At 39.2% G+C, this 27,281-nt stretch overlaps 1 protein-coding gene across 11 annotated transcripts in view; it reads left to right on the forward strand.

The window, feature by feature from the left end:
• myo18ab (myosin XVIIIA b) overlaps positions 1–27,281 on the forward strand; it is a 127,945-nt gene that overhangs the window by 68,973 nt on the left and 31,691 nt on the right. For all 11 annotated transcript variants that reach the window (XM_082502105.1, XM_082502109.1, XM_082502113.1 and 8 more), the window contains 13 exons: positions 5,722–5,850; positions 13,331–13,474; positions 14,820–14,909; positions 16,297–16,416; positions 17,682–17,793; positions 19,158–19,285; positions 20,058–20,212; positions 20,427–20,550; positions 23,070–23,177; positions 23,360–23,452; positions 24,067–24,177; positions 25,326–25,430; positions 26,079–26,225. In XM_082502105.1, coding sequence (XP_082358231.1) covers positions 5,722–5,850; positions 13,331–13,474; positions 14,820–14,909; positions 16,297–16,416; positions 17,682–17,793; positions 19,158–19,285; positions 20,058–20,212; positions 20,427–20,550; positions 23,070–23,177; positions 23,360–23,452; positions 24,067–24,177; positions 25,326–25,430; positions 26,079–26,225 — 1,566 coding nt within the window. The remainder of the gene's footprint in view (positions 1–5,721; positions 5,851–13,330; positions 13,475–14,819; positions 14,910–16,296; positions 16,417–17,681; positions 17,794–19,157; positions 19,286–20,057; positions 20,213–20,426; positions 20,551–23,069; positions 23,178–23,359; positions 23,453–24,066; positions 24,178–25,325; positions 25,431–26,078; positions 26,226–27,281) is intronic.

The following is a 27,281-nucleotide window of genomic DNA, read 5'->3' on the forward strand; positions in this document are numbered from 1 at the left end:
AGTGAGATCTTAAGAGATCCAGCCTACGGCTCTTCAATGGGGTGTCACAGGGTCCCCAGGAAAAAAAATTGTAAATGTAAAATAATAAAATAAATATTCTTCTGTAGCAATAACAAAGCATAACATAAATTATTCAGTAGCAATTACACAAGAATATCCAGTAATGTCCCTGCCTACAATTAAACACTTACCGAAAATCGGGGGCATCTGCTGTGGCAAATGGGTGCAAGCCTTTGACCACAAACTGAGTCACTGCTCGGTGACATTCGTCTATCCTGGCCTGAAAGGAGACGCTACCGGTAGACTGCAGGGAGAACTGCCAGCATCTGAGCCAGACTCTGTCTCTCTCATCATGGTCACCTAAATGCACAGTAATGGCAGGTTTGTAATAAGGCAGATCGCGCTAACATAATATGCACTGTTAGTTGATTATTTACCTGCCGCATTAACGGGAGAGGACGTGCAAACGTTACCGCTGCTGCTGGGTTGAGATTCACGAGTCCGGAGCGGAATTAAAAACATGACATTTATTAAAGGTCATCGTGTGTTTTGTGAGCAAATGCTTTTGCATATTCGTAGTGTTTCCCCCCTTAAATGAAATATCTACTTTGCAAGTATTGCAAGTTGCCCTGTTGTCAGCCGTTCTCGTAAAGTATAACCAAACTTTTGAGCGTTTGAGCCGCCATGTTTCCTGCCAGGTAAATTCGGGGCGACTGGAATCAATAAGAGAATCGTTTGCAAAAATGGCAAAAAATTCCAAGGAATTGAAACACCGGTTCTCAACAAGAACCGGGTTTTGATACCCATCCCTACTGCTGAAAGTGTTTGGCTTTGCAAATGTTCCATAAATGGTAAATGGAGTTGAGGTCAGATTTCTGAATTCAATAAACATTAGTCTCTTTAAAGATGCTAACAAAAATTGTGTGTCCTCAAAGAATGGAGTGCCACTTCTCCTTTATGAAGAAGGTAGCTTGGTGAAGCAGCACTTCACATCACAAAATAATAACACAACAGGATAAATTTAGTTAAACACATTACGTTATATCACTACATATTATTATTTATGTTATTATAGAATTATATATATATATATATATATATATATATATATATATTATTACTATATATATATTTGTGTATGTTATTTTTTTTTAATCAGAGTCAGATGGAAATACATGAAAGACAGGCACACTTAAAAAATGGCAGTGAAGAGAGCAATGACTTGCCTAAGAGATGTTGTTGATAATTAAAGGTACATTTTCCAGCTAACGTTTGTCTGTGTTAAATAATAACACCTGCCTAACATGGTCTATGTCAGGGGTGCCAAACTCATTTTACATGGCGGGCAACGTACAGCTCACTTTGACCTTAAGTGGGCCAGACCAGTGAAACTTCCCATTCAGTATAAAGAAGTTACTTATTTAACTGTTTTTCTACATGAGGAAGAAAAAGCTGCTGTGACAAGGAAAGAAATCTGTAGGCACGCATCTTTGGACTTAAACTGTAAGTAATAGATGTGAAAGGTTACAGCAAAAATTCTTGCAGCTGATTGCCCAGACTGTTCAGGTTTTTTTGTAATCGTAAAAACCAGAAATTTCTATAGAAAGTGGAAAAACAGAAACTTTTCTGTCATTTAAATTTTTAATGCCTAATTATTTTGTGTAGTATGAATGGCCATATGAGAGCATTTTATCAGTAGGAAAAACTGTAAGACTTAAGAAAACAAACAAACAAACAAACAAACAAAACGGTTAAAAGGCCAAAGTTTCTGCTTGTGCTTGTTTGTGGTGAGCAGAAGTTCAAACAAGTTAAGAATTATAAATAACTTCAAGCACATTCTGGCCTATGAGACTCATTTAGACCCTGAGCCATGGCTCTGTGCTACATGCAGATATTCAAAGACACTTTGTATATAGTTTATTTTGTGTAATATTCAATACTGAACTGTAACTTAGGAGAACACATATGAGGTTTAAGGCCTGGATATGTTTGAAACCTTTTATCCTCCACCATGGAAAATGGCTGAATATAAAAGTGGATATCACTTCAGACAGTCTCCAATATCATTGAAATGCAGCCAGATGCTGCTCATTTTACATTTTAGCTCCTTTCTTCACTTTTTCCCAACACGCTTGCATTTAAATCCAGCTCGCCGTCTCTCTGTGTACTTGGCTTGTACCACTACACTTGTTGTCTTCGGAACATCTGTCCCCCTTAAATCTTTTGCATAATGGTATGATCCCAGCCCCCCACCTCCACCCCCGATTTTAATAATTTAAATAAATAATAATATTACATTTCATCTAAGAGACTGAGGGTCTTAATACTAGCATTGTCTTTCTCAGTATTTTCTAACAAGTCACATGTCCCGCCATCTAAAATTAAAGCAAATCACACAGACTTTTGACATTAGTTGTGTTTGGACTCTCATCAGCCTGGAGGAATTAGCAGTAACACAAGATTTGTGGGCTGTGCAGGTATTGCTGCCAACCTGTCCCTGGTGTGCAATGCCAAACTTTTTGTAGCTCTCTGCATGGTAGTATTAAACCATTCCCACACTGACACAAGGGTCTCTGAGGAGCATAGCTGTTCATGTTTGCCGCATGTGTTGTCTGCTTCCAGGCTAGTTAGACATCATCTTCCCATGATAGAAAATCCCACTGGAGCAGAATTGATTTGTGGTACCCGAATCCATTTTTGGGGAGTGGAAAAAGCATTTCTGTGCTTTTTATACCTTAGCCACTTCATTTTCCCACCAGCATCTATAGCCACAACAACAGTAAGGCAGTATTTAAAACTGTTAGATTGGCGTATAGGGAAAAGGCCTGCACAATGCCATTTTACACAAAATATCAGTATTTGTAGAAATCTATAAAGCTCCACAAACATAAACAAAAGTAATTCACCATAATATTCTTTGATACTCTGGAATTTGCTATAAGCCCTGAACAAATGTTGTTGTTGTTTTTCCCTCTGGCAGTAAACATAGCTCACAGGCAACTGGATGAGGAACAACCTACTGCTCATTAAACCACTATATAAAAAAACAAAACAACCCCAAACAAAACTATAGCAGTTGCCCAGCTGGGCTGCAAATTTTGACTTGGACCCAAAATCATAGTAGATCACCTCACTGAACTATAACGCAGGTACCCACACAGTGATTATTGCAGAATTACATATACTCATCATGGGCATAACTGTTATTTGTAATTTAGGGTTTTTAATAATTTCTTTAAACTGCTGTTTTAGTTCCAGTGAAAGGAACTCTTAATGCTTCAGCACACCGAGGCATTTTGGATAATTTCATGCTCCCAACTTTGTGGGAACAGTTTGGTAATGGTCTCCTTCTGTTCCAACATGACTGTGCACCAGTGCACAAAGCAATGTCTATTCTGTTCATCTGGAGTTAGCGTTGTCAGTGGAAGAAACTAGAGATGGACCGATCCGATATTACGTATCGGTATCGGTCCGATACTGACGTAAATTACTGGATCGGATATCGGAGAGAAATAAAAAATGTAATCCGATCCATTAAATATCAAAAAAGCACCTCACAAAACTTGCGACACGGCCTAACTTGGCTCATAACCGTAGCACGTCGGAGCAGTGTGCATCACGTGATAGAGCGGCTGTGTGTGTTTGTAGCCTCGCTACCAAACCAGCATTTCATCTCCGAGGAAGTTATCCCAGAGAGAAGTGAAGCAAGTGTGTAAGTTCATCTCTGAATGTTTGTAAAGCATTCCCGCGTTAAGCTTAACAACCGATATATGGAGCAACTGCCTCTCTCCCTCCCTCTCCTGCTGCTACTTCAATCATGAACCTGATCAATGATCAGCTGATCGGCTTTTCTGTCGCGAGTCCGTCTCTCTTGTTTGTTTTTGGCCCACTTTGGACCAGAAAGAGGAAACCAGCGGCTGAACAACAGCAGCACGTTTAAGCTTGATAATCTGTTGTTAGAATTTATTTAATATAACTTTCTACACCAGGATCTTTTCTACGTAGCTGACGCTGGTAACTGTGCAGAGGCGGATCTAGCAAAGTTTAGCCAAGGGGGCCGATAGGGCATGAACAGGGAAAAGGGGGCACAAAGACATACTTTTCTTTGTTATTCTAATTTAAAATGTCGAGCTTTTTATAAATAATTATCTGAATCTTACACCCAAAGTTTTAATCTGATGTAAAATGTATAGAAGTCCATTACTGTATATAGTAACTGTTAAGTCTAATATACCCTAGTAAGCTATAGTACTTTTTCCTTTGGGAAGGTACCATCTGTGCAGTCTGCCATTCTGTTGAAGAAAGATGTTGAATCTATTTAATTATTCTTGAAAAATTATTTATTTCTGTGCATTTTTTTTCACACTGCATCAAATTAAAGTTGATTAAGTCGATTAAGCATCATTAGGTGGAGGGTGGTTCCCTATTTTTTTTTGCTGGGAGTTTGCAACCCTATTAGTTAGGTTGCTTAATATTTCTGCTAAGTGCTCTTTAAAATACCAGAATAGGGAGGATGGAGCAGGTTTAAGTTCATTAGATTGATCAGTATTGCTGAACTATGACATATTTTGGGTGCAGTGTATTTTTTACATACAGGTATAACAGAATAGCTTTAGTGTTGTTTATTTAAACTTGAGTATGAACTTATACAAAATGCAGCAAGATATTAAAAAAACAGTTTTATTGATTAAAAAACACTATATCGGATTCATATCGGTATCGGCAGATATCCAAATTTATGATATCGGTATCAGACATAAAAAAGTGGTATCGTGCCATCTCTAGAAGAAACATTTAGTCAATCCACCAAGTGACTTCTTCAGTCTCAGCTGGCTGCAGGTTTACCCTTCATTATAAAGAGTACATTTGATTAATGACTAAAACTAGCCCAACTGACAAACGATGGGCTGTGAGGTCAGTTTCTTTATCATTAATATGCAAATTGTTGCTTTGAACAGCTTTTTTCCTTGAACACATGAAGTCATTTTAAAAAGTGCTACATTTACAAAAGTTTACACAAATAAACTACATTTATTTCTAATTACTCTGGTTATCTTTTTCTAATATTAAAATTAGAGCAACCTGGTCTCAAACACAAACCCGTATCCAACCAGGTCGAATGCCACCCATATTTCAGACAACCAAAACTTCTAGAGTACTGTCGTCAGAATGACATCATGATTGTTAGCTATTGCCAAACTGGCTCCTCTAGAGATGCATCTTGGGTGAATTTGAAATGTCCTCCTCTGCTGGGCGATGAGGTGCTTGTATCCATTGGGGAAAAAGTACAACCAAAGTAGTGCCCAGGTGGCCCTGCGCCTCAACATACAGAGAGGAGTTGTAATGATCCCAAAGAGCTTCAAAGCTGAGCGGATCAAACACAACTTCCAGATATTTGATTTTTCACTGACTGAGGAAGAAATAAAAGCCATTGAAGCACTGAATAAAAATATTCGGTTTGTTGAGTTGCTGATGTGGATTGATCATCCGGAGTACCCTTTTGTGATGAATACTGAACTCTGTAACTTTTATGTGATGTACTTGATTTTTAAGAATAAATGACAGATCATGGGAAAAAAATTAAAAAAATTAGAGCAAATAGTTTTTAACAGCACTTTACTTGAACTTGAACTATTAACTTCAGAGAGTTAATAATGTGAGAAAATAAAGGAGAGAGCCAGTATATGTGACACTCCTCTAACTCTACTTGTCCTTCTGCAGGTGTTCTTCAGAGCAGGGATTCTGTCCAGACTGGAGGAGCAGCGAGATTTCCAGACGAGGAGGAACATTTCTCTCTTCCAGGCTGCTTGCAGGGGATACTTAGCCAGACAGGCGTTCAAGAAGAGAAAGGTAGGACTACTTTATCATTTGGCATTTAAAAAGTTAGGAATTACGTGTTGAAATCTGACCAACACAGCACTGATGACTTGCAAAAAAGATATGTTGTATATTTGCCATTTGTAAATATACTGGCTTTCCCCCTGCTGCTCGGATGATTTTTGTGATCATGCATCTCCAGTGAGCAACTGCCAAAGAAACAGCTCCCAGTCAGCTACTCTTTCCCACTGTGACTTCATCATAGTGTCTTCTTTAACCATTCCAGTATCGATTACTGACTGTGTGACGTCATTCTCATACCTTTTATCACCTTTCCCCCCTCCATTTTCATTTTTCATTTTTGATTGTGTTTCGTTTTGTTCTGCATTTGCATTTACATACCTTTGAGGTGACTGTTGTTGGGATTTGGCATTATATTCCTTATAGGTGACTTCTGTCAGGTAGATAGATGATAGGTTAGGAGGAAAACTTTAAGGAAAGGAACTGAAGAAACTGGAGATGCAGAATACCCCTTTAATCTGTCTGTACCTTTTATGCCTCATTGGTATGACCTTATTATTTTACTTCACTATAACCACAAAAAGCTTGATTCCTGACATTGACTTTGAATCCAGAATGAGTAGAACTATTAGGACATTACAGGCAATAAAAAACACATAATCAATCATAATCTTGAGCAGCCATGTGTTAACATCCTTCTGGAAATGCCCTCCTGGTAATCCTCTTAAAAAACAAACACTGGATGTCATCAGTCCCCGAGGAGACATCAGGGCCAACCAGTAAGGAGCCACAAGTGCAGCCATGGCTATTATTGCCTCAAGGCCTCGGTTTGAGCCCCAGCTTTTATGGCAAACAGTTATCTCGTATAATTGATGTAGACTGGAACTGGGTTAATTTCTTTCATGTCATTGTAAATAGCTAGTTGCTGATGTGCTGTTTATAGGCATTGGACAGAGTCTCAGACTTAGTTGTGTCAGAAGTTGGTGTTGAAGGCAAAGAGTAGCAGTGACTCTTGAGGTAAGGGACAGAACATGTCTGACAGATAAAACCCAATTTTGGGGTTAAAAACATGCATAAAAGCGTTAACCCAACTGACTAAAAGACAAACCAAGGCAATGTCTATACAACAAAAGTATGATTTTGCATTTTTTATACATATATATTTATTTTAAATGGTACAATACTAGTACCTTAAAAATTCATTGTCCAGAAGCAGGTGTGATAATATTAAAATACAAATATTAAAAAACAAAAAAGTCTATTTAGAAAACTAGAGTTTTCTAAATGGTAAATTATACTAGTATTTGTAGCGCCTTGCTACTTCACTTGAGCACTCAAAGTGTTTTCTACTAAAAATCGTATTTACTCGATCACATTCAGACAGCACTGTTATCTACGCCTAAATGCTGTATCTAACATTCACACACACAATCTTATGGGTGCATCGGGGGAGTGCGTCTGGGAATAAGTATCCTGATCAAGGATCCGAGGATACTTCAGCACTTGGACTGGATGAGCCGGAGATTGTTGCACCTACCTTATAATCAGTAGACTGCCTGCTCTACTGCCTGAGCTACAGTTGCCCCTGTTTCAATTAAAAGACCGTCATGGGATTTCATTATTATTTGACAGTTCCCCTGAAATAAAAGTGAGTTCGAGTTTAGGTTGCTACAAAGAAGCTTTAAGGATGTGTTACAAGTTACCTGTTTGGATGATTGTGCTTTAGTCATTTTCTTCTCTGCATGCGTGCGCGCGCTTGCGCGTGCATGTGTGTAAAATAATAACCTGACAAGTGGGAAACATTGGTGCTGTCTCGCAAAATACACGTGGGGATCTGTTGACTTCATGTGTAGCTTTACAGAAGTGATCATGCTGCTTGTGAAACTTTTCTCATGTGTACTCAAAGTTAATTTGGTACACAGTGTTTGTATTTGTGGTAAGTGTATATGTGTGTGTGGAGATTAAGCTTTCATTACCATTTCATTTTATCCTGTCTTGCAGCACTGGTCTCAGGGCTGCCAACAAAAAGGACTTTTCAAGGGCGTTTGGCTTTCTTGTTATCCCCCAAAGAACTCAGTTTGAGCCTCATCTCTTGTGGCAAACAGTAATCTCATGTAATTGATGTAGAACTGGGCACATTTCTTTTACGCCGTCGTAAATAGTTTGTTTCTAGTGCGCTGTTCATAGGCATCCTGGAGAGTCTCAGACTTGGTTGAAATCTTAAAGCAGATAAGAGGAAATGGCTCACACTGTAGTTTGTCTTCTAATGCAACTTAGGATGCCTTGACAAGTTCATATCATCACAATCACATATGTCTAAATTATCTTCTCAATAAGTTACCCAGCATTTCATCACTTCAGTGCTTGTATTGTAAAGGAGCAGTAAGAAATGCTGGATTTGCACTAGAGTTCTAAAAATTACAAGAATGAAAAGTGAAAGTGATAGACATCAGTCAAATCCAGCATCACAGCCCTGTGAATAAACTTTAAAGACACATTAAATCCAATCTGCTTACCCATAAAACATACATTGAATGGATATTGTTAACAAAATGAATGCCGGTGGGAGCTTTAAAGATGTAGGAGTTGATTGAACTCTGCAGTTACTGAGTCAGCTGGGTGCTGGCGGCTTTTATGTAATGCTGCTCTGTAACTTTACAGACTCCGTATACTGAGTGTTCAACATTAGCCAAAAAGCTAATGAAACTAAAAATCAAAGATTTATCCAAGTCCGTCCTTTTTCATTCTTACAGATGGACTTAGTTTAGAATGTGAATTTGTGCTGTAATTTGTATAACAATCAGGTTTGCTTTTTTTGTCACAAGACACAACCGGTTAGTTTGTTTACCCATCTAACCCACTTCCCTGCTCTAGGCAACCTCCTTGTTGTCTTTCACATTCCTCATATCCTACCCCCTCTCTCCCTGAGGGAGCTGCATTCAAAGCACTCCAGGAAATAAGTGAGATGGAGAAGGATGATGGGGAAATAGGAAAAAAGGAAAGAAAGATGAAGACTCCACTTCGCCATGGGGGAACAGACAAATAGAAGAGATCTGCTGACTGCTTTGAAGCCCTGCAGTCTGTCTCCACTCTCTCTCTTTTTGACATTCATAGGAACAGTTGAGAGTAGAGGAGCACGGGGGATTCCACTGCCAGCCAACGCTGAGCCTAATTAAACAGTTGCCTAAAGAAAGAATCCCCACTTTCCCCACCCTGACAGGAAACAGGTGTATTGAGAAAGATGCTACTGCTTGTATTCAGACCAGGGTTTTAATAGTTTTGCAATTTTCATTAGTTTTTATTTTTATTTAGTTTTGACTTCAGATTTTCAATTTTATATCAGTTTTAATTAGTTTTTACCAATTGTTTGCTAGTTTAGTTTAGTTTTTATTTTTTTGAAAATCCTTAGTTTCAGTTTAGTTTTGATTAGTTTCAGTTATAGTTTTAGTTTTGTTTGCAATAATTAAGTGCAACAAATTCCCATTTTCATCACATCAGTCATGCTCTTCTGCTTATCCTTGGGTATGTTGCTATTCCAGCTACCATACCCTGCACCCTGCACAGGTCGCCTGTCTGTCGCAGGGCTAACACGCAGAGACAGACAACTCACATTTCCACCTATGGGTTCTTTAAATAAATAAATAAAGGCAGATGAACAACCATTGATACCAGGCAAATATAAAATTTATATCTTGGCCCCAATGAGACTATTAACTCTTGCAGCACCGGGTGTTCGTAATTTTGGTTCAAGTGAATTGATAAACCTTTTGAAGGCAATTGACTCACACAGTTATGTAGATATCCCCGTCCTGTTGTCTCGGGATGCATCACGCTGCCTTGCCTGGGGTTAGCTTCTGTTTTCTGGGGATGAGGTTTGAGTGTGCTCCCTTACCTTCTCAAGGTAAGCTAGGTTAGCCTTCTTGTGCGAGCTTTTCAAGCGCACTTTAAGGTTTGTGGGATTTTTTTCCCCTTTAGAAATGTCCCTCATAATTTGTCTCTTTCCACTACAAGACACTTGCTTTATCCAAAACACAGTCATATTCAAAGTAATCCCAAATTGGGATAATGAGACAGCAAGAAAAAAATCTGGAAACTAAACTTCATTTTCACCCTTGACTATTGTATGACACACACACATCTACGAAAACTAAACACATTTTTGCTATAAATTCAGTTAATTTTAGTTAGTTTTGTGAACACTCATTACAGTTTTAGTTAGTTTTCCTTTTTTTGTTTTTATTTTTATTTCCGTTAACGAAAATGTTTTTTCACTTCTAGTTTTCGTTATTTCGTTAGTTTATCTGAAATAAAGCCGTGTGTTGAAAGCATTTGAAACAAAATGTATAAGAACGTTGGATCTAAACTTTTAATGAAGTAAAATCATACAGTTTGGTGAAAAATATCTTGAGCCAGTCCGCTTTTCTCTTTGCTAGGAAAATAGGAAGCTAAATAAGACTTGAAGCTTGAAAGTCAGTATTTGTTATTTTGACTGTCTTTACTCTCCAACATAGCCATAACTCTCTTAGGCTCACTATGGAAAACTGTGGTTGGGGTCCATGTCCTGACCAAAATTATGGAGAAATATTGGTGATCTTTGAAGTTGTCATTTCAAAGATAGGGACCAGGTCTGAGGCTACTAACTACTGTCTTCAAAGGATTTCAAAAGGTCCATCAAGATGAGAATAAAATAGCACCAAGACAGAGTCTGTCTGCGATCAGTTTTCCATTGAACAGGTTCAAGTTAGCACGTATATGCAATCTGTTTGCAATAATACCACAATTAACTCTAGTAAATCTAAAATCTGTTGCCATCTGCACCAGATGACCACTGATGAGCAACCACTGATCAAAAACCACTGATCAATGGCCATGAGTACAATTCAGAGAGCTGGGGAATGGCTGCAGTCACAGCATTGTAAGATGGTGAAAGATGTAACACCGGTACCAGAACCATGACACAGAACTTCTCACAAATCTTCAATCATACCTCCCATAATCATAAGTTATGTTTCAAGTATTATAAGCAGTAACACTTTAACACAAGACCTGCCAGAATGGGCCATTTTGATCGTGACCTGTTTTTGAAGTTAAGTTGTTCATTTTCATGTTATTTCTTTTCTAGTTTTAAGCAAAGGTTGGTAAAATAAGTATTTAAAATGACTTTTGATAGGTTTGTGTAGCACAGGCCTATTGCTGGAACACCAAGACAATTCTACTACAATGGCAAAAGCAAGACGCAAGTCACCAGAGCTCTTTGTGTTGCTCGTGCACGAGGGAGAGAACTGTGACGAGCGCCGTTCCTTCCGCTCGAACCTCAGTCGCTCTCAGTTAGCTCCCTTGCAGCACTGTTCTTTATTGTGGTTACATGAATATGCATAGTCTCATTAACATATGACGTCTTACATAGGCATACATGTGAACAAAGAGTACCGTCTGTGTGTATGTGTAGGTATGCGTGTGTGTGTGTGTCCCAAGATGTGACCCTGTGAACGACTCCCCAAAGCTGGTGCCAGGAGCCCAGCGGTCCACCTAAACAAAGGGCTTTTATACTAAAACAGATACAGAGTAGGTGTCCTCCTATCCCATAAATCAGTAAGAGAAGGTACGACCTCTCTCATGACCCTAGGACAGTGGTCCCCAACCCCCGGGCCTCGGACCAGCACCGGTCCGTGAGTCGTTTGGTACCGGGCCGCGAGAGTTGAGGCTCAGGTGTGAAATGTCTGGTTTTCAGGGTTTTTATCGTTTTTCAGCGTTATTTTGTTATCGTTTTTACCGTTAACTCTGTTTTCCTGGGTCTTTTCACGTGTGTTATGAATAAATCTTCTTTTTTCGGTACCGGTACTGGTTTTATTTTGTTGTATTTATCCGCGACACCTTAAAGGCCGGTCTGTGAAAATAATGTCGGGCATAAACCGGTCCGTGGCACAAAAAAGGTTGGAGACCGCTGCCCTAGGATGTGTGTGTATGCCAGAACCCTCTGGGAGGCACACAGAGTCTTTGCAGACTGCTAAGGATCAGACATCCTATCACTATGCAATCGACTATATACCTCTAAGCATATATGAGTATATATTTCTAAGCATAAATGACAATCCAACAATATAAACCTAACAACTTTCTAGGGTTTCTGTTAGATTTATAGATTATTTAGATAATTTCATTACTGATCATACATTTAAGATATGCATTATAATAAACTAATAAACATAGGGAACAACAAATTACACAGCAGCTGGCACATGTAAATATTTAATTGTTATAGAGGAAGAACTTTATGAAAAGGTCAAAATGAATTATTACATATTATATACATATTACATATAAAAGAATTATTGTAACATTAGAAAAGTTCATATTTATCTTCCACATCTTCCTCTGATCACCTGCAGCCTCTCATCAGTGAAACACCTCCTCCGCTCTTCTTCCCTGAAACCTGTCCAATTTCACTGTTTATTTCCACAGACTCTTTGCTCAGTTTAACTCTGTTCTGCTGCTTCTCTGCAAAACCAGCAACACATCCAGTTCTGCATGCACTCTGTCACACAGTGCCCACTCTGATCTGCTATTGTGCCAAAAAGTTGTCTCCAAAAAAGTGATTTCCGATGTTTTTGAGTGTTTTTAATGTCAATATCTTTGCTTATACGTGTCATGCCTGTAGAAGTGACATAACATTAAGTGGTTAACCTATATATACATTTTGAAAAAGGACCTGTTTTGCAAGTATCTTTATGCTTCTGCCTTTATAGTACCCACTATGTGTTCTACATTATAATCAATGCAGTCCTTTTTGGCCACTTCACATATCTTTATGGAACTGTTATCTTATTATATTTGTTGTACTTTCTGCTGCCCTCTTGCCCAGATGCCTCAGTGAGTGTTTATACCTGGATAAGTGAAGGATATATAAAAGTCACTTTGCCAACAGCTGATTGCAGCTTCTACCTGGTGACAGGAATGTTCTTTTGCCTCAAAATGACTTCATATCATTTGAGAGATCACTTTTTTGCACAACCCGTTCAGGCCTGCAGTAGCCTAATTGTTCATCTGTTATTTAACTACAGTCCCTTATATGTTTGCTTATCACATTTAGCTCACTCACGTTATTACAGCATCTTTCATGACAAAATGGGGTCAACAGGACCCCCTTGGTGGTTTTACTGTTAAACATTTTATAGTAAACTGACATTTCAAAATGTTGTGACACTTTCATGTGTGGGTGATAATCCTTAGAATGAATTCTTGCCTTTGGCTTGGAACTGGAGTTGAAAGTTTGTGGCCACTATAATTACAGCTGACCAGTAGATGTTACTGGTAGGATATGTCTTTGAGGCTTTGAAGCTTTAAATCTTCAAATCTCTTTTTGGTACAATCAAGAAGAAACCTCAAACTCTCCCCACATAGTACTTTTCTGGTTATCCTGCACTTTGTATCTGTTAATATCATTGTCCAGCTTTGTGGTCTTTTTCTTAATGTTGTTGTATTTGTGTGACAGATTCAGGATCTGGCAATCCGCTGCATCCAGAAGAACATAAAGAAGAATCGTGGTGTCAAAGGCTGGCCATGGTGGAAGCTGTTCACCACTGTCAGACCTCTGATAGAGGTGCAGCTCACTGAGGAACAGATCCGTGGCAAGGATGTAAGTTTAAGCACATACACTGGTGGTACATTCCTGGTATGTATCTGAAATAAAGCCGTGTGGTGATTTAATGCACAAAAATCAGTCGCCATTTTTGTGGTGGGATGTAATATTGGTGGTTATATAAACTTTGAATAATTACTTTATTTTGTATTTTACATTCAACAGTTTTAGAAATGCCTTCTCCTTACTTCTACATGACAAATCCTGAAATTAAGACCAACCTGTGTAATGAAGGGTTTGTATCAAGTGTCACAGCTGTAATTTCTTCCGTGATATTACAGATAGCCCTGCATAAGATAAGATAAGATAAGATAAGCTAGAACTTTATTAATCCCTCGGGTGGGTTCCTCTGGGAAATTCGATTTCCAAAAAAGCACAGCACCGACAGAAGTTACAGAGTTATACACACACACATATATATAAATACAGAGACAATATAAATAAAATATACGAAGGGGATAAATAGAATAAATAGGAATAAAAATAAAAATACAAGTGAATTGCACATTTCAAGTATTGAGTCTATTGCACTGTTGACTATTTACAAAAGTATTGCACAAAAGGTATTGCACAGTGAGGTGAAGAGGCACTACAGCTTAGTTGTTCCCTCCTTTGTCCTCCTGTTTCCCCTCCCTCTCCCCTCCAGAGAGGAGTTATGGAGCATGTTTGATTTTGGAGTTTTAAACTGGATACCCTTCTTGCCGCAGCCCCAAAGGGGATATTCTTCTTCTTATTGTTGTTATGTTGGATTAAAACACATGGTTCAATTCAGTAAAACTGAGAAAAGCATTATTATTAAGTATATTTACACAGTGCACTAACATGTATGTGACAGGCTACTGTAAAATGCCATGTCGCGGTTTGAATTCGGACAGTCAGCATTTTCTATGAAGGCTACTCATCTATGGAAAACAGTTCCCACTCAAATCAAATCAATTACAGATCCTAAATCCTTTACAGGTCAAAGGTTACTTAAGGGTAAATCAGTGCTGTAGTCATTTTCATTAATCATTTTATAATTTTACAAGTATCCATACTTTTCAAATTTTATTTTTCCCCCAGGTTTTCTGCTTTTTGGGGTTGTTTTTTAAAAGCTGTGTTTCACACTGAAGTCTATAGTTTTTTAATAATAGCGCAATATGGTTTTAAGTAATGCGTTTTGTAATTTGTTTGTGTATTGTGAATGTAAAAGCTCGACAAGGATTGAAAATGAGCAACTATGGGCTCTATGTGCAGCACATCAGTTTCGTGCTCCATATTGAGCTGTATTAAACTGCATTGTCTCTTTTAAATACATAAATAACTAAAACCATCTTTTGATCTTTTGCATGTTCCCTCTCAGGAAGAGATCCAGCAACTCAAGCAGAAGCTAGAGAAGGTAGAGAAAGAGAGGAATGAGCTGAGACTCAACAGTGACCGTCTCGAGAGCCGGGTAAAAATACACACACACACACACACGCACGCACACACACACACACACGCACACACGCACGCACACACACACACACACACACACGCACACGCACACACACACACTGGGAGATTTGAGTTACTCCTAAACATAATCAATAGAATTCTTTAAATTTGGGATTAATACATTTAAAATTGTTAGCGGGTCGGGATGAGTTCTTGCCCCAAGTGGAGGAGTTCAAGTATCTCGGGGTCTTGTTCGCGAGTGATGGGAGAAGGGAGCCGGAGATCGACAGACGGATTGGGGCTGCAGCTGCAGTGATGCGGACGCTGCACCGGTCCGTCGTGGTGAAGAGGGAGCTGAGTGTAAAAGCGAAGCTCTCAATTTACCGGTCGATCTACGTCCCTACCCTCACCTATGGCCACGAGCTGTGGGTAGTGAAAGAACGAGATCGCGGATACAAGCGGCAGAAATGAGCTTCCTCCGAAGGGTGGCTGGCCTCTCCCTTAGAGATAGGGTGAGAAGTTCGGCCATCCGGGAGGGGCTCAGAGTAGAGCCGCTGCTGCTCCACATCGAAAGGAGCCAGCTGAGGTGGTTCGGGCATCTGACAAGGATGCCCCCTGGGCGCCTCCTGGGTGAGGTGTTCCAGGCATGTCCCACCGGGAGGAGGCCCCGGGGCAGACCCAGGACACGCTGGAGAGATTATATCTCTCAGCTGGCCTGGGAACGCCTTGGTATTCCCCCGGATAAGCTGGAGGAGGTGGCTGGGGAGAGGGAGGTCTGGGCTTAGGCTGCTGCCCCCGCGACCCGGCCTCGGACAAAGCGGATGAAGATGGATGGATGGATGAAAATTGTTAGCATATTTCTCAAGTGTCAGCAGACAGCTAATCTGGAGTGATGTTTGCTAACATTGGTCATCTGCATCCCTGCAGAGATATAGATTTAACTACTGAATATCATTTCAATGATTTATGATGAGTGATGATGAGAATTGTTAACTGTGTTTTAACAGGGTTATGATCCATTTCTGCTCAGTGAAAACAGTGAAGTCTTTTTCTTGAGAAACAATCACATTTTTAAGTGACCCAAACTTTTGAGCTGTTCGGCATGGTTCTTCCTTTGTCCCTCTGAAATTCTTAACATTTGGCCTTGTTGTTCTTATATCATCCTGCTATGACATAAAGACAAATGACAACTGAAATATAAATTCTTTCTTTAGCAAGGCTTAGTTAGCATTAGTTAATTAGTTCTCATGTTTTACTTATCGGGTCCCAGATGATACCCTGTCTATTAGCTCCTAACAACAAATTTTACAATCACGAACTGACCCTAAAATAAAATCTCACAATTTTTGAGAGTTCTTCCAAGCTATACATTAATACAAGATTTGTCAATATTCACACTTCAGATCACAGAGCTGTCAGCAGAGCTGGCTGATGAGCGCAACACTGGGGAATCTGCCTCCCAGTTGCTGGAGACAGAAACTTCTGAGAGACTGCGTCTGGAGAAGGACATGAAGGACCTGCAGGTAAAGATGGAAACATACACACATGCATGTACACTGGAGAAAAGTCTTGTCACCAGCTACTATAATGCTGTATTTCCGGGCTACCTCATTTTGACTTTTACTTTGAGGTGAGCGTATTATTCATCCAGCTCAGAAAACTTGATATTTGGGCTTGTGAATGCACTTCATATTCAGGAGAGGAACACTCCTGAAATTGCACTGCTTACCTGCAGTTTGTGGTTTGCAGCGTGGGCCCCTTGAGCCAGGTAACAAAATTGTAATTCCACGTTGCTGTGTGTGCAGGACACCCTGGCTCAGGGTGTCTGTCCCATTATTCTCGTACTGTTGCTTTGACCGTGTAATGAAATTGGACATTTTTGCTTATGCATTGCAACATATACTGAATGTTGTGGTAGCAGTATTTTTGACTGTTATTTGTATTTCAAGACTGCCATTTTTGCAATAATAAATCAGATGACGAAAGAACACCAGCGTCATTTTCGCACATGAGTAGTAATGTTAAACAGTCATGACATTTACTGCTGAATTGGTTCACTGTTTATTCAGTAAAAGAGTCTAGATACCTGAAATGATCATCAAATAAGAAACAAACTACCCAGTTTTAAGAAAATGAGACTTTCAACTTTAAATATTTACACAACTAAAAACTTTGCTGTGTGTGGCAGGACCTGCAGAATTTGTTTGACTCAAAGGGGCTTTGGTAATGCTCCTTTGTCAATGACCAACAGACAGAGATAGAATGTTGAAATCAGTTTGGGTATAAGCAGTAGGAGAGAAAGAGCGAGGAAGGTAAGGCTAACTTAGTTTCGTCAGGGATGGTGGATATGCTGGACAAAGGATGCTGAACTACCAACAGGAGGAAGAGACGATGATCACAGAGAAGACTCAAGGATGTGCAGACGATTGATGTAAAAGAAGATGATAGAATGAAATTGAAGTAGATGATACCTAAAGGGAGAAGCATAACGAAGAAAATAAATAAGAACATGTGTTATATTTTAATGTAGCCAAAGTCCAAGCACTGTTCATTTCACTAAGTGATATATTTCACCCAGACCCAGTTCTGACCTCTGAGCTGTGAGCAAAATTATGTTAAGGGGACCCTTCACCTGACCCATGACCCATGTAAACTTTTGCACACAGTTAAAAATGCTACTCAAGTCTTAACACTGTAATGGACCTTTTCAAAACCACATTCTTGATTAATCTTCGTAGAGTTTTGTTGCCATTGTTATAGAAGCTGCTTGTTATCCCTAATCCACCAGGCCAAATTTGACAGCACGAAGAAAGAGATGGAGTCTATGGAGATGGAGGTGATGGAGGCTCGACTCATCCGTGCTTCCGAACTCAGTGGAGAGGTGGATGATGATGAGACAGGTTAGACACGACCTCCCAAGCACAACAGTACTGACCAATCAGGACATAGTGATACTGATCACTCCTGGGTGTCAAGCTTCTTGTCACTAAATCAAATGAGTATAACTTATTCATAACTCTACACATTTCCAAATCCTGTTTGTACTTCCATAGATTTATAATTGCATGCAATAATTCACTTCCTCTCATTTTTATTGGTCGAGCCCCCTCAATACTAAGAGCTACATTCTAGTAAACCTATACAGTTGTTTTTGTAACTATTTTAAGGTCTATGAGGGTGTACTCCTGCAGCATCATTATATCGTGTATGTAATGTAACAAAGGGGGAAAAAACAACAAGGAACGTTAGTGGTTGCTACAGTTTCTCTTTCAGCAATTCTATCTTTCACTTGAGGCTTTCTAAATACCTAAAACGAAATTAACACTTGACAATCTCTGCACAAGCTCACATCATCAAATCATTCTTGTGGTTTGTGTTATGTTTTCTGTTCCCTAAATGGACTCTACTTCACATAGCCCTGCACAGCTGTTACAGTACCAGTTATTCCAGACTGTTAGAAAAACCCAGTGTGTGTTCTTTAGTGGGGGTGCAGGAACCGCAGGGGTAATGTCCAATCGATGCTTTGACAAAAGCCAAGAAAAATCCAATGTGAAGAAGTACATTAGAGATGGATTGGTTCAATGCAAGAAAGGAAGCAAGGACTCAGTTCATGACGCCCTGCAGGCCTGCTGCCAGCCGTCTTTGTTTGGCCTGCAGACTTTGTGAAAGAAGAATTGATTCCTCAGTGTCTCCATCTTGCAACAGCTTTTCACTTTTGTACTACAGTAAAGCAAAAATGATGTAGCACCACACTCATGGAGGGGTATTTATGCAGGACTGGAGTACATTCAGTACCTGTAGGTTGCTCCTCGTGGCTATAACTGACAATTGTATAGGTCTTACTAAAGTGCAGTTCAGAGTATTGAGGTTTGTTGGTAAAATAAGAGAATGTTGAATTAATGGACACTCGACAATTCCCTGAAGACGCTCTATAGGGTTTAGTCAGGTAACTTAGCTGGTCATTCAAGCACAGTAATAACACTGTCACTGTGGGCATTTGCTAAGTCCTGTTGGAAAATGAAATCTGCATTTCAATTAAGCTTTACAATAGATGTATGAATCGCTTTAAGATATCCTTGGAGATGTTTTGCCTTGGACTAAGCAAGGTTGACTTTAGTTCGTAGCATCTAAATGTTTTTATTCTCAGCCTTTCAGAATGTCTTTTATGGCTGGATACAGTAAATACATGTGTGGTATTGAGTACATGGGGTAGCACAAGTGACAGAGCACATGATGTAGACAATAAAAGTACGAAATATCACAGGAGGAGAGTGGAAGCTGAAGTATGAGCGAGCAATCAGGGAGATCGAGTTCACCAAGAAGAGACTGCAGCAGGAGCTTGATGACAAACTGGAGGTGGAGCAGCAGAACAAGCGGCAGCTGGAGAGGAGGGTGAGTGGACACTGATACATATTTATGAACAGAATTCAAGTTTTTCTTTACAGTAAAATCTTGGGCTTTATCTTAATTATATGACTCTGATTTCCTTATTTTATTACAAAAACAGTTATTCAGTATATATATATTCTGACAATATAATGTGTCATACCAAAACATGCAACACATACTTTCATGGCTCCCAGATAACGAAGGTATAACAACATAGCTGGTTAGTTTTAAACACATTAAGAAGGGAATTAATTATTTCAGGTGATGATGTCATGAAGCTGTTTAAGTTCTTACCAGACGTGTGCATAGCTGTCATCAATGCAAACTGTGACTACTTTAAGGAATTGACAGCAAGAAAGATGATTTGCTTTGTTCACACTTTGCTAAATGGCCTTAACTGTTGTCTCTTCTGAGACTTTGATGATAGGGTGAATCTGGGTTCAATCACAAGTGACATCCTCACTTATCTGATTAGAAATTATAATTTGATTTGAGCATCTATTGCAGTAAGAGTGGTAATAGTATCCTTAAGCAAAACAAACACTTGCACTCAAAGCAAGCACATTTATGACTATATAACTGAAAGCACATTGGAATAAATCCAGTTTTCTTCTTTTAATTTGAAAACTAATCTCATTCCCCACGTGGTTTTTAAGCTACAATGGTCTTAATAAGCTGTTTTAAAAACAATAAATTGCTTGCGTACTGCTTGACTGTATTTTTTATGCATTCATCAAACAGGCTTCTTAACATATTGAGGATACTTTTTGTGCAGATCAGTGACCTGGAGGCTGATTATGAGGAGTCTCAGCGAAATATCCAGCAGCTGAAGAAGAAAGCCCAGCGACTGACAGCCGAGCTGCAGGACACTAAACTTCACCTGGAGGGTCAGCAGAGTCGCAACCATGATTTGGAGAAGAAGCAGAGGAAGTCAGTACACAAACACACGCAGTCAAGTTTTACCTGTCATGTCATCACACAGTTCTATTACTTTACCTACCTCTGCCTGGTTCCTGGAAGGCCCATTAGTAATGGTGTAATAACAACAGTAATTGTAAATAAATTACAGTGTTTTATGTGTGTGTGTGTGTGTGTGTGTGTGTGTGTGTGTGTGTGTGTGTGTGTGTGTGTGTATTTTTGAAAGGTTTGACAGTGAGCTGAGTGCAGCCCAGGATGAGGTGCAGAGGGAGAGAAGCCTGAGGGAGAAACTGGCTCGAGAGAAGGACGTGCTGACCGGAGAGGTCTTCGGCCTCCGGCAGCAGCTGGAGGTCTGTGTCTCTGTGGGCTACACTGTGGCACGTTGCTTTAGTGAAGGGGTTTTTCTTTTCTTGGGACTTGGTGCGTTATTTGTGAATTATTTAGTGTCAGATACCCCAGCATTTTAAAGTTTTCAGCATCCTACTCATATTTAGATTTTGTATTTACTCGGTCACTTATTGTCTTTGAGCAGTAAAGACAATCAGTATGTTTAGATGAGCATGTGTGATCATTGTGAGTTTAAGTTTAAAGCTGCAAGAAGAAATTGTTGTTTGGGCCTCCTTTGTAGTTACCAGGATGGCTGCACAATATGATCCAAGATTATGAGGGGCCGTGCAAGCCAAAATTCATTCTTTCACTCTCACACACATACATTCTTCTTTCACACACATATACTTTCACTCTCACATAGTTTTATTTTAATTTTTATATTTAGATATTTTTATTTTTATGTTTACACATATTTAACACACACATTGCAATATTTCAAGTGTCTGACAGCATGGAGGGGGGAGAAGAAACTCGAGTTCTTCAGCAAGCTATCTATGGTGTTATTTTTGTGCCACTATTCTGAGCGCAAGTTTGCAGGTGCAAGTGTTGCATTTTGAGGAGAAATTTATTTTGAGCGAAGAAAAGCTGAATTTGAGTGAACAAAATTCATTGCTGCGTGCAAAAAATGTATTTCAGTGTTTGCTATTATCCCCACACACACACACACACACACACACACACACACACACACAACAGCAGCCCCTCTCGCTCAGTTTTTGCATTTGCGCTCGCTCGCAATGTGTTGCTCGCACTCTCAACATTTCTGCCCGTGCGCGCTCAACTCTTTGTGTTACATTTGTGCCACAAAACCAGCCAATCACAGACTTGGATGCAAAAATATCTGATTGGCTGTTCTGGTCTCCAATCAGCTCGAGATGACGAAATGCAATATCCCAGAATCCATTTCGTCCAAAACTCAAACGAGGCAGTGGCGGAGGAACCGAGTGGCGGAGTTTGAAACATTACTCTGTCTGGGTCACAAAATAAACTTTTAAGATATTTTCATGCGAGAATGGTGCTGTGTAAACTTCTAATACCTGCTCGATTCATCAAGACATCACATATTTGCATAAGTGCTCTGACGTTTTTAGAGATGCCTGTTACCCACCAGCTGACCGGGTGGTCGCTCGGGTTAAACATAATATATAAGGCTCAACTGACAAAAAAATCACCGACTACACCACCAGGTATTATAGGAAAAACCATAAAGCCTTTGAACTAAAACAAACGCTGTTGTGACAGTGACGTACACGGTCTTGTTGGTATATATGTATGATTTGTATCACCTTCATGTTTCCAAACCAATATCATGAGCAGCAGCTTTTACAGCTGTGGCTCCAGCAAACATCAGCTGATACTAGAAATTAATTTTAAATAAATTCTAACAACAGCTGATCAAGCTTGAACGTGCTGCTGTTGTTGTTTAGCGCAACATCCGCTGGTTTCCTGTTTCTGGCGCAAAGTGGGCGATAAACAAACAAGAGAGATTGAAGTAGCAACAGGAGAGGGAGGGAGAGAGATTGAGGGGAGAAGAGGCAGCTGTGCAACGTAAAGACAGAATAACTCCAGCTTTGTCTTTTTTTCATTCTAGCTGAAGTATGGGACCAATCGCGTTAAGCACGAGCAACACATTGCTCTCTTCTCTTCACTCAAAATAAATTTCTCCTCAAAATGCAACACTTGCACCTGCAAACTTTTTTTTACTTGCGCTCAGAATAGTGGCACAAAAATAACGCCATAGATAGCTTGCTGAAGAACTCGAGTTTCTTCTCCCCCCTCCATGCTGTCAGACACTTGAAAGTGACCTGCGCGTGCTTCCAGCCAATCACAGCGGTACAGACACCCAGCCTTCCGTTTCCACTACACTCTTTCATTCACATACATTATTCTCTTCATACATATATTTTCTTCAGACATGTAAGCATTCTCTTCTTACATATATATATTATTTGGGAGATTAAAGGCATATTGAATGCATGTAAATGAGAGGAAAATGTAGGAATGCATAAATGAAAATGCATGTATGTTAGAGTGAAAATTTGTGAATATGTACATTAAAATACATGTATAAGAGAACACAATATTGTAATGTGTGTTTTAAATATGTGTAAACATAAGAATAAAAAATTAAAATAAAACTATGTGAGAGTGAAAGTATGAATTTTGGCTTGTACGGCCCCTCATACAAGACTGTACATTTTTATTCTAATTGCGTGTCTAACTCATGCCAAGTCTACAATTTTTATCCACGGAAACTTGTAGCTCTTGATTGCAGTTGTAATATATTGTAAAGACCTCCAGCTTCATACTGTGCTTGTTACAGAGAACAAGCTTGTCATTTTAACTTGTAATTGTAACTTCCCTTTTGTGTGTTTCCACTTTGTGGCTATGTGTAGAGCAGAGTATCTCAACTTTTCCCCATCGTGCACATGTGGCAGTTCCCTTTTCTGTGTTCTGACTCTAATCACCTGTCCTGCAGGACAAAGACCTGGAAGCTTGTGCAGTCAACCTGAAGCTGGAGCAGCTGGAGGCCGAGCTGCAGGATCTCAACTCCCAAGAATCAAAGGATGAGGCATCACTGGCCAAGGTTTGTCCTATTCCTCTTTTAGTTAGTCAAACCATCCACTCCATCTGTTTGTGCCAGTCCACACCCACAAAAAATCAAAACTGTTCTTTGTCTGTTCAACTAAAATAGATATATGATGGTGCATTCATTTATTAATTGAATATCAGGTATTCATTTTGGAACATCATTTTTTTTCTATGCAGGTGAAGAAGCAGCTTCGTGATCTAGAGGCAAAGGTGAAAGACCAAGAAGAAGAGCTTGATGAGCAGGCTGGTACCATCCAGATGTTGGAGCAGGTACACACGAAAAAGGAAAAAACTAAAAAAAACTCCAATTAAAGCTGTATTTTTGCTTAGTAAATTTTTTTTATTTATATTCCCAAAAAGCTGGTCCTGTTCATCTGGACGTAGCGTCTTCAGTGGGAGAAACGTTTCATCACTCATTCAAGTGACCAATTCACTTTCTCGGATCATGAAGTCATCCAAGTGATGTCATTTGTGACGAAACGTTTCTCCCACTGAAAACACTACGTCCAGATGAACAGGACCAGCTTTTTGGGATTTCCTTAACTGGATGATATTTTAAGGCTGTTTTTAGACTAGTATTAAGGATGGTAGTCATGCTTTTTAGATTACAAAGATGACAGTTTGGAACAAAAAGGACATTAAGTGTGCATCCACATCCAAGTCCAGTATCCTGCAACTTTAAAGAAAGTTTTCAAAATCTGCACCAAAATGTAATGATTCTTGTTTTTGTACACATTCAACTCCTTCTGAAAGTCATGCTAGTATATTTTGTGAAATATGAATGGCATTGGACACATACCTCCATCAAGGCAAAGACGGAACATTAACATTATGCTTCTTTAAGCCACAGTGAGTCCAGAGCATCTGGTCTGTGTTTCTTTCAGGGTAAGCTACGTCTTGAGATGGAGATGGAGCGCTTGCGTCAAACCCATTCCAAGGAGATTGAGAGCAAAGATGAGGAAGTGGAGGAGATCAGGCAGTCATGTAGCAAAAAGGTGAGAAAGTGCTTTTTCACATTTTGTAACACTTGTCAGCAAGTGTTTAGGAGAAGCAGGATTAAAATTTGTGGTTTTAGGCACAGCTAGAGACTAGATCCAGAGACACTGATGGAGAAATTAGCTGTAAGGGCATGCACAGCAAAGGATAAATGAAATGATGACAACAATATGACAAAATCCAATCAAGCTGCTATCAATTCAGTGTTGTTTATGGGAGGTTTCTAGACACCACAGAAAACCGTTGAACTAACATGTACCCTGTTTTAAATGTTTTTCCTTGATGCTTGACTTTGTGTGCACATTTCTTTTAGGTGCACAGCACTTCAGAGAACAGCTATTGTTTTTAAATGTGCAATAGAATTAAAAATGGTGGATTTGACTTGACTCACAGGGTAGGATCAATGTGTAATTAATCAAACCCTTACTAATAGCCTTCACTTCTTGAAATACTCTGAAAGGTTTGAGAAAAAAAGTCCTTTCTTTTTTGAGATTATAAACTTAACTCACCAAGAATCCAGAAACTACCAAGATGAATTAAATGACACAAGATGTTAAATGGACTGGTGCTAGTACCTGCCTCAGTCACCCATTCGCACTCATTCATATAACCAACGTGCACCTAAATGCTGTTGTATCTTGTCCAAGGATGTTTTGGCATATGACACATTTCCATGTACACATGGGTGACAATGGGGGAAAAAGGTGTTCATACGGTGTTGGGCTATTACATGTTACATGTCACAAGAACATGTAACATCTGCATCTCATGGGTCTCTGCGGGCCTAATGAGGCACCGTTTTCCCAAAAGTAATTCCCTCATTTGTCGTTTCAGTGATGGTGGTGGAGAGCGCCGTCAATCTTGTCCACAATTCTTCAATAAATGTTCAGTTGGCAGTCTAATAGCTGAAGGCCATAGCACACGATTCCGACTGTTGGCATACTCAAACTGTTCAATGACAGGGCATTATGATCCCAGTTTCACTTTGTATTGATTTGCAGTGACCTCTCTTTCTAAGTGAACAAATTGAGCCAAACCAGCTTTTATTGACTATTGCTGGCATGTGAAAATAATATGTTAATATGGTGACTGTGTAAAAGGTTCTTGAACAGTTGCATTACGACTGTGTGTGTGTCTGTTTGTGTAGCTAAAACAAATGGAAGTCCAGCTTGAAGAGGAGTATGATGAGAAGCAGAAGGTGCTGAAAGAGAAGAGAGAGCTGGAGTCGAACTTTCTGTCTGTACAGGACCAGGTAAATACAATGAACACAGTGCAATGCAACCGGAGCAGCATCTGTAAAAAAAAGAAATAAAACTGTAAGCAAATATCTGACATGACCTGAGGTTTTAGCAAAATTTGGCCTTGTGGACATAGCAGAAGAAAATTTACATATCTGATTGCAGATCCAATTTTATATGAGTATGGGCAAATAAATTAAACTTAACAAGTTGTGTGAGGTGTTTATGTTTAAAATGAGCTGTGTTATCAAGGGATGTAAGCATCACTCATTTCGTTTCATGATATTCTTTTAGACTACATTTTTTAGACATTTTTTAGACATTTTTGCAAATGTATGCTAAGGTAATAATTCATTTGTTTATTCAAACATACTTAAAACATTTGTAATGCAAAGAATATTGTCTTTAGTAAGTAAGAAACTACTAAAGTTTATCTAGTAGTTAAAATTGTTACTTTCTTCGTATGTAGTGTTTCACTGTAGCCAAATTTAATTTATCAATTCAGAAATTTCAGTTTTTTCAGAAAGTTCTATGTATGCTAGATAATCTAAGGATTCTTCCTTTAATGATAAAACACACTGTGTATTACTATAACTACTATAACTACCATAACTTGTCCCACTCAGTCAGTTGAGTCACACTTTGGTCATCTTGGTTCCCAGGTGAGAGGTGGTGACATAGAGGTTGAAAAGCGCTTGAGGAAGGACTTGAAGAGAACCAAGGCTTTGCTAGCAGATGCCCAGATCATGTTGGACCACATAAAGAATAACGCACCCAGCAAGAGGGAGATCGCCCAACTCAAGAATCAGGTACAGCCACAACTTCATAAATTACTGACAGCAGCAGTTTCAAAAACATGCTATCATCTGTGGCTTGTGGGAAAATGGAAAGACCCCTAATCTAAGTAGATAGTAGTATTTATTTATTTATTGTCATTGTCAAGAACAATGAAATTGCGTTTGGGGCTTCCATACAACCCAAAAAAAGAAGAAAATAATAAATACCCCTTAAAACCCAAGTGTACATATTTAACCCAGTGTGACTCCAATGCAATAAGACAATCCTTAGCAATAATGTTCGTAGAAATTCAGACAAAGACCTGAGAAACATGACAATCAGAATCAGAATCAGAATACTTTATTGATCCCTGGGGGAAATTATTTTTTGTTACAGTGCTCCATTTTAAACCAACATTAAGACAAGACAGACAATACGCTAACTAAGAATAGTACAATATATACATATATATACATACATACATACATAAGTCACTTATAAATAAATATTTAGAAAAGAAACATGTGTAGCTGTAGCAGCAAACAGTGTGTTAAGTGGATGCGTTGTACAGGGAGATGGCCACAGGCAGGAATGATTTCCTGTGTCGTTCAGTGGTGCTTTTCGGTAATCTCAGTCTCTCACTGAACGTGCTCCTGTGACTGACCAACATGTCATGGAGTGGGTGGGAGGTGTTATCCAACATTGTTATCCAACATTGTTATCCAACAATGCAACCCATTCAATATTATTGTACTGTGAGATATGATATCAGATATGATAGTTATCTATTTAAGAAAGAGGGGGAAGAGAATAAAGATATGATGCACCAATGCAGACCAGTGCATCATATCTAGATAGAAAAACACCAAAGAATGAAAGAAGTCAAATACTGACACCAGCACATTTACATGTCAACACATTTTATGCTCCTGTTATGGTAATTAGCATAATCTTGGATTATTTTTTGTGACAGTTTTTCAGGCTTTAAGCTGTAAAACACCCCCTGATGTGATTGAGTTATGACTCAAAGCATTCATGTCTGTGGCCTCACTTCAACTCCCCTGTGCCTTCTTACGGGACTGAACCGT

Source organism: Aulonocara stuartgranti, assembly GCF_965226115.1.
Source record: "Aulonocara stuartgranti genome assembly, chromosome: 14".
Lineage (NCBI taxonomy): Eukaryota > Metazoa > Chordata > Actinopteri > Cichliformes > Cichlidae > Aulonocara > Aulonocara stuartgranti.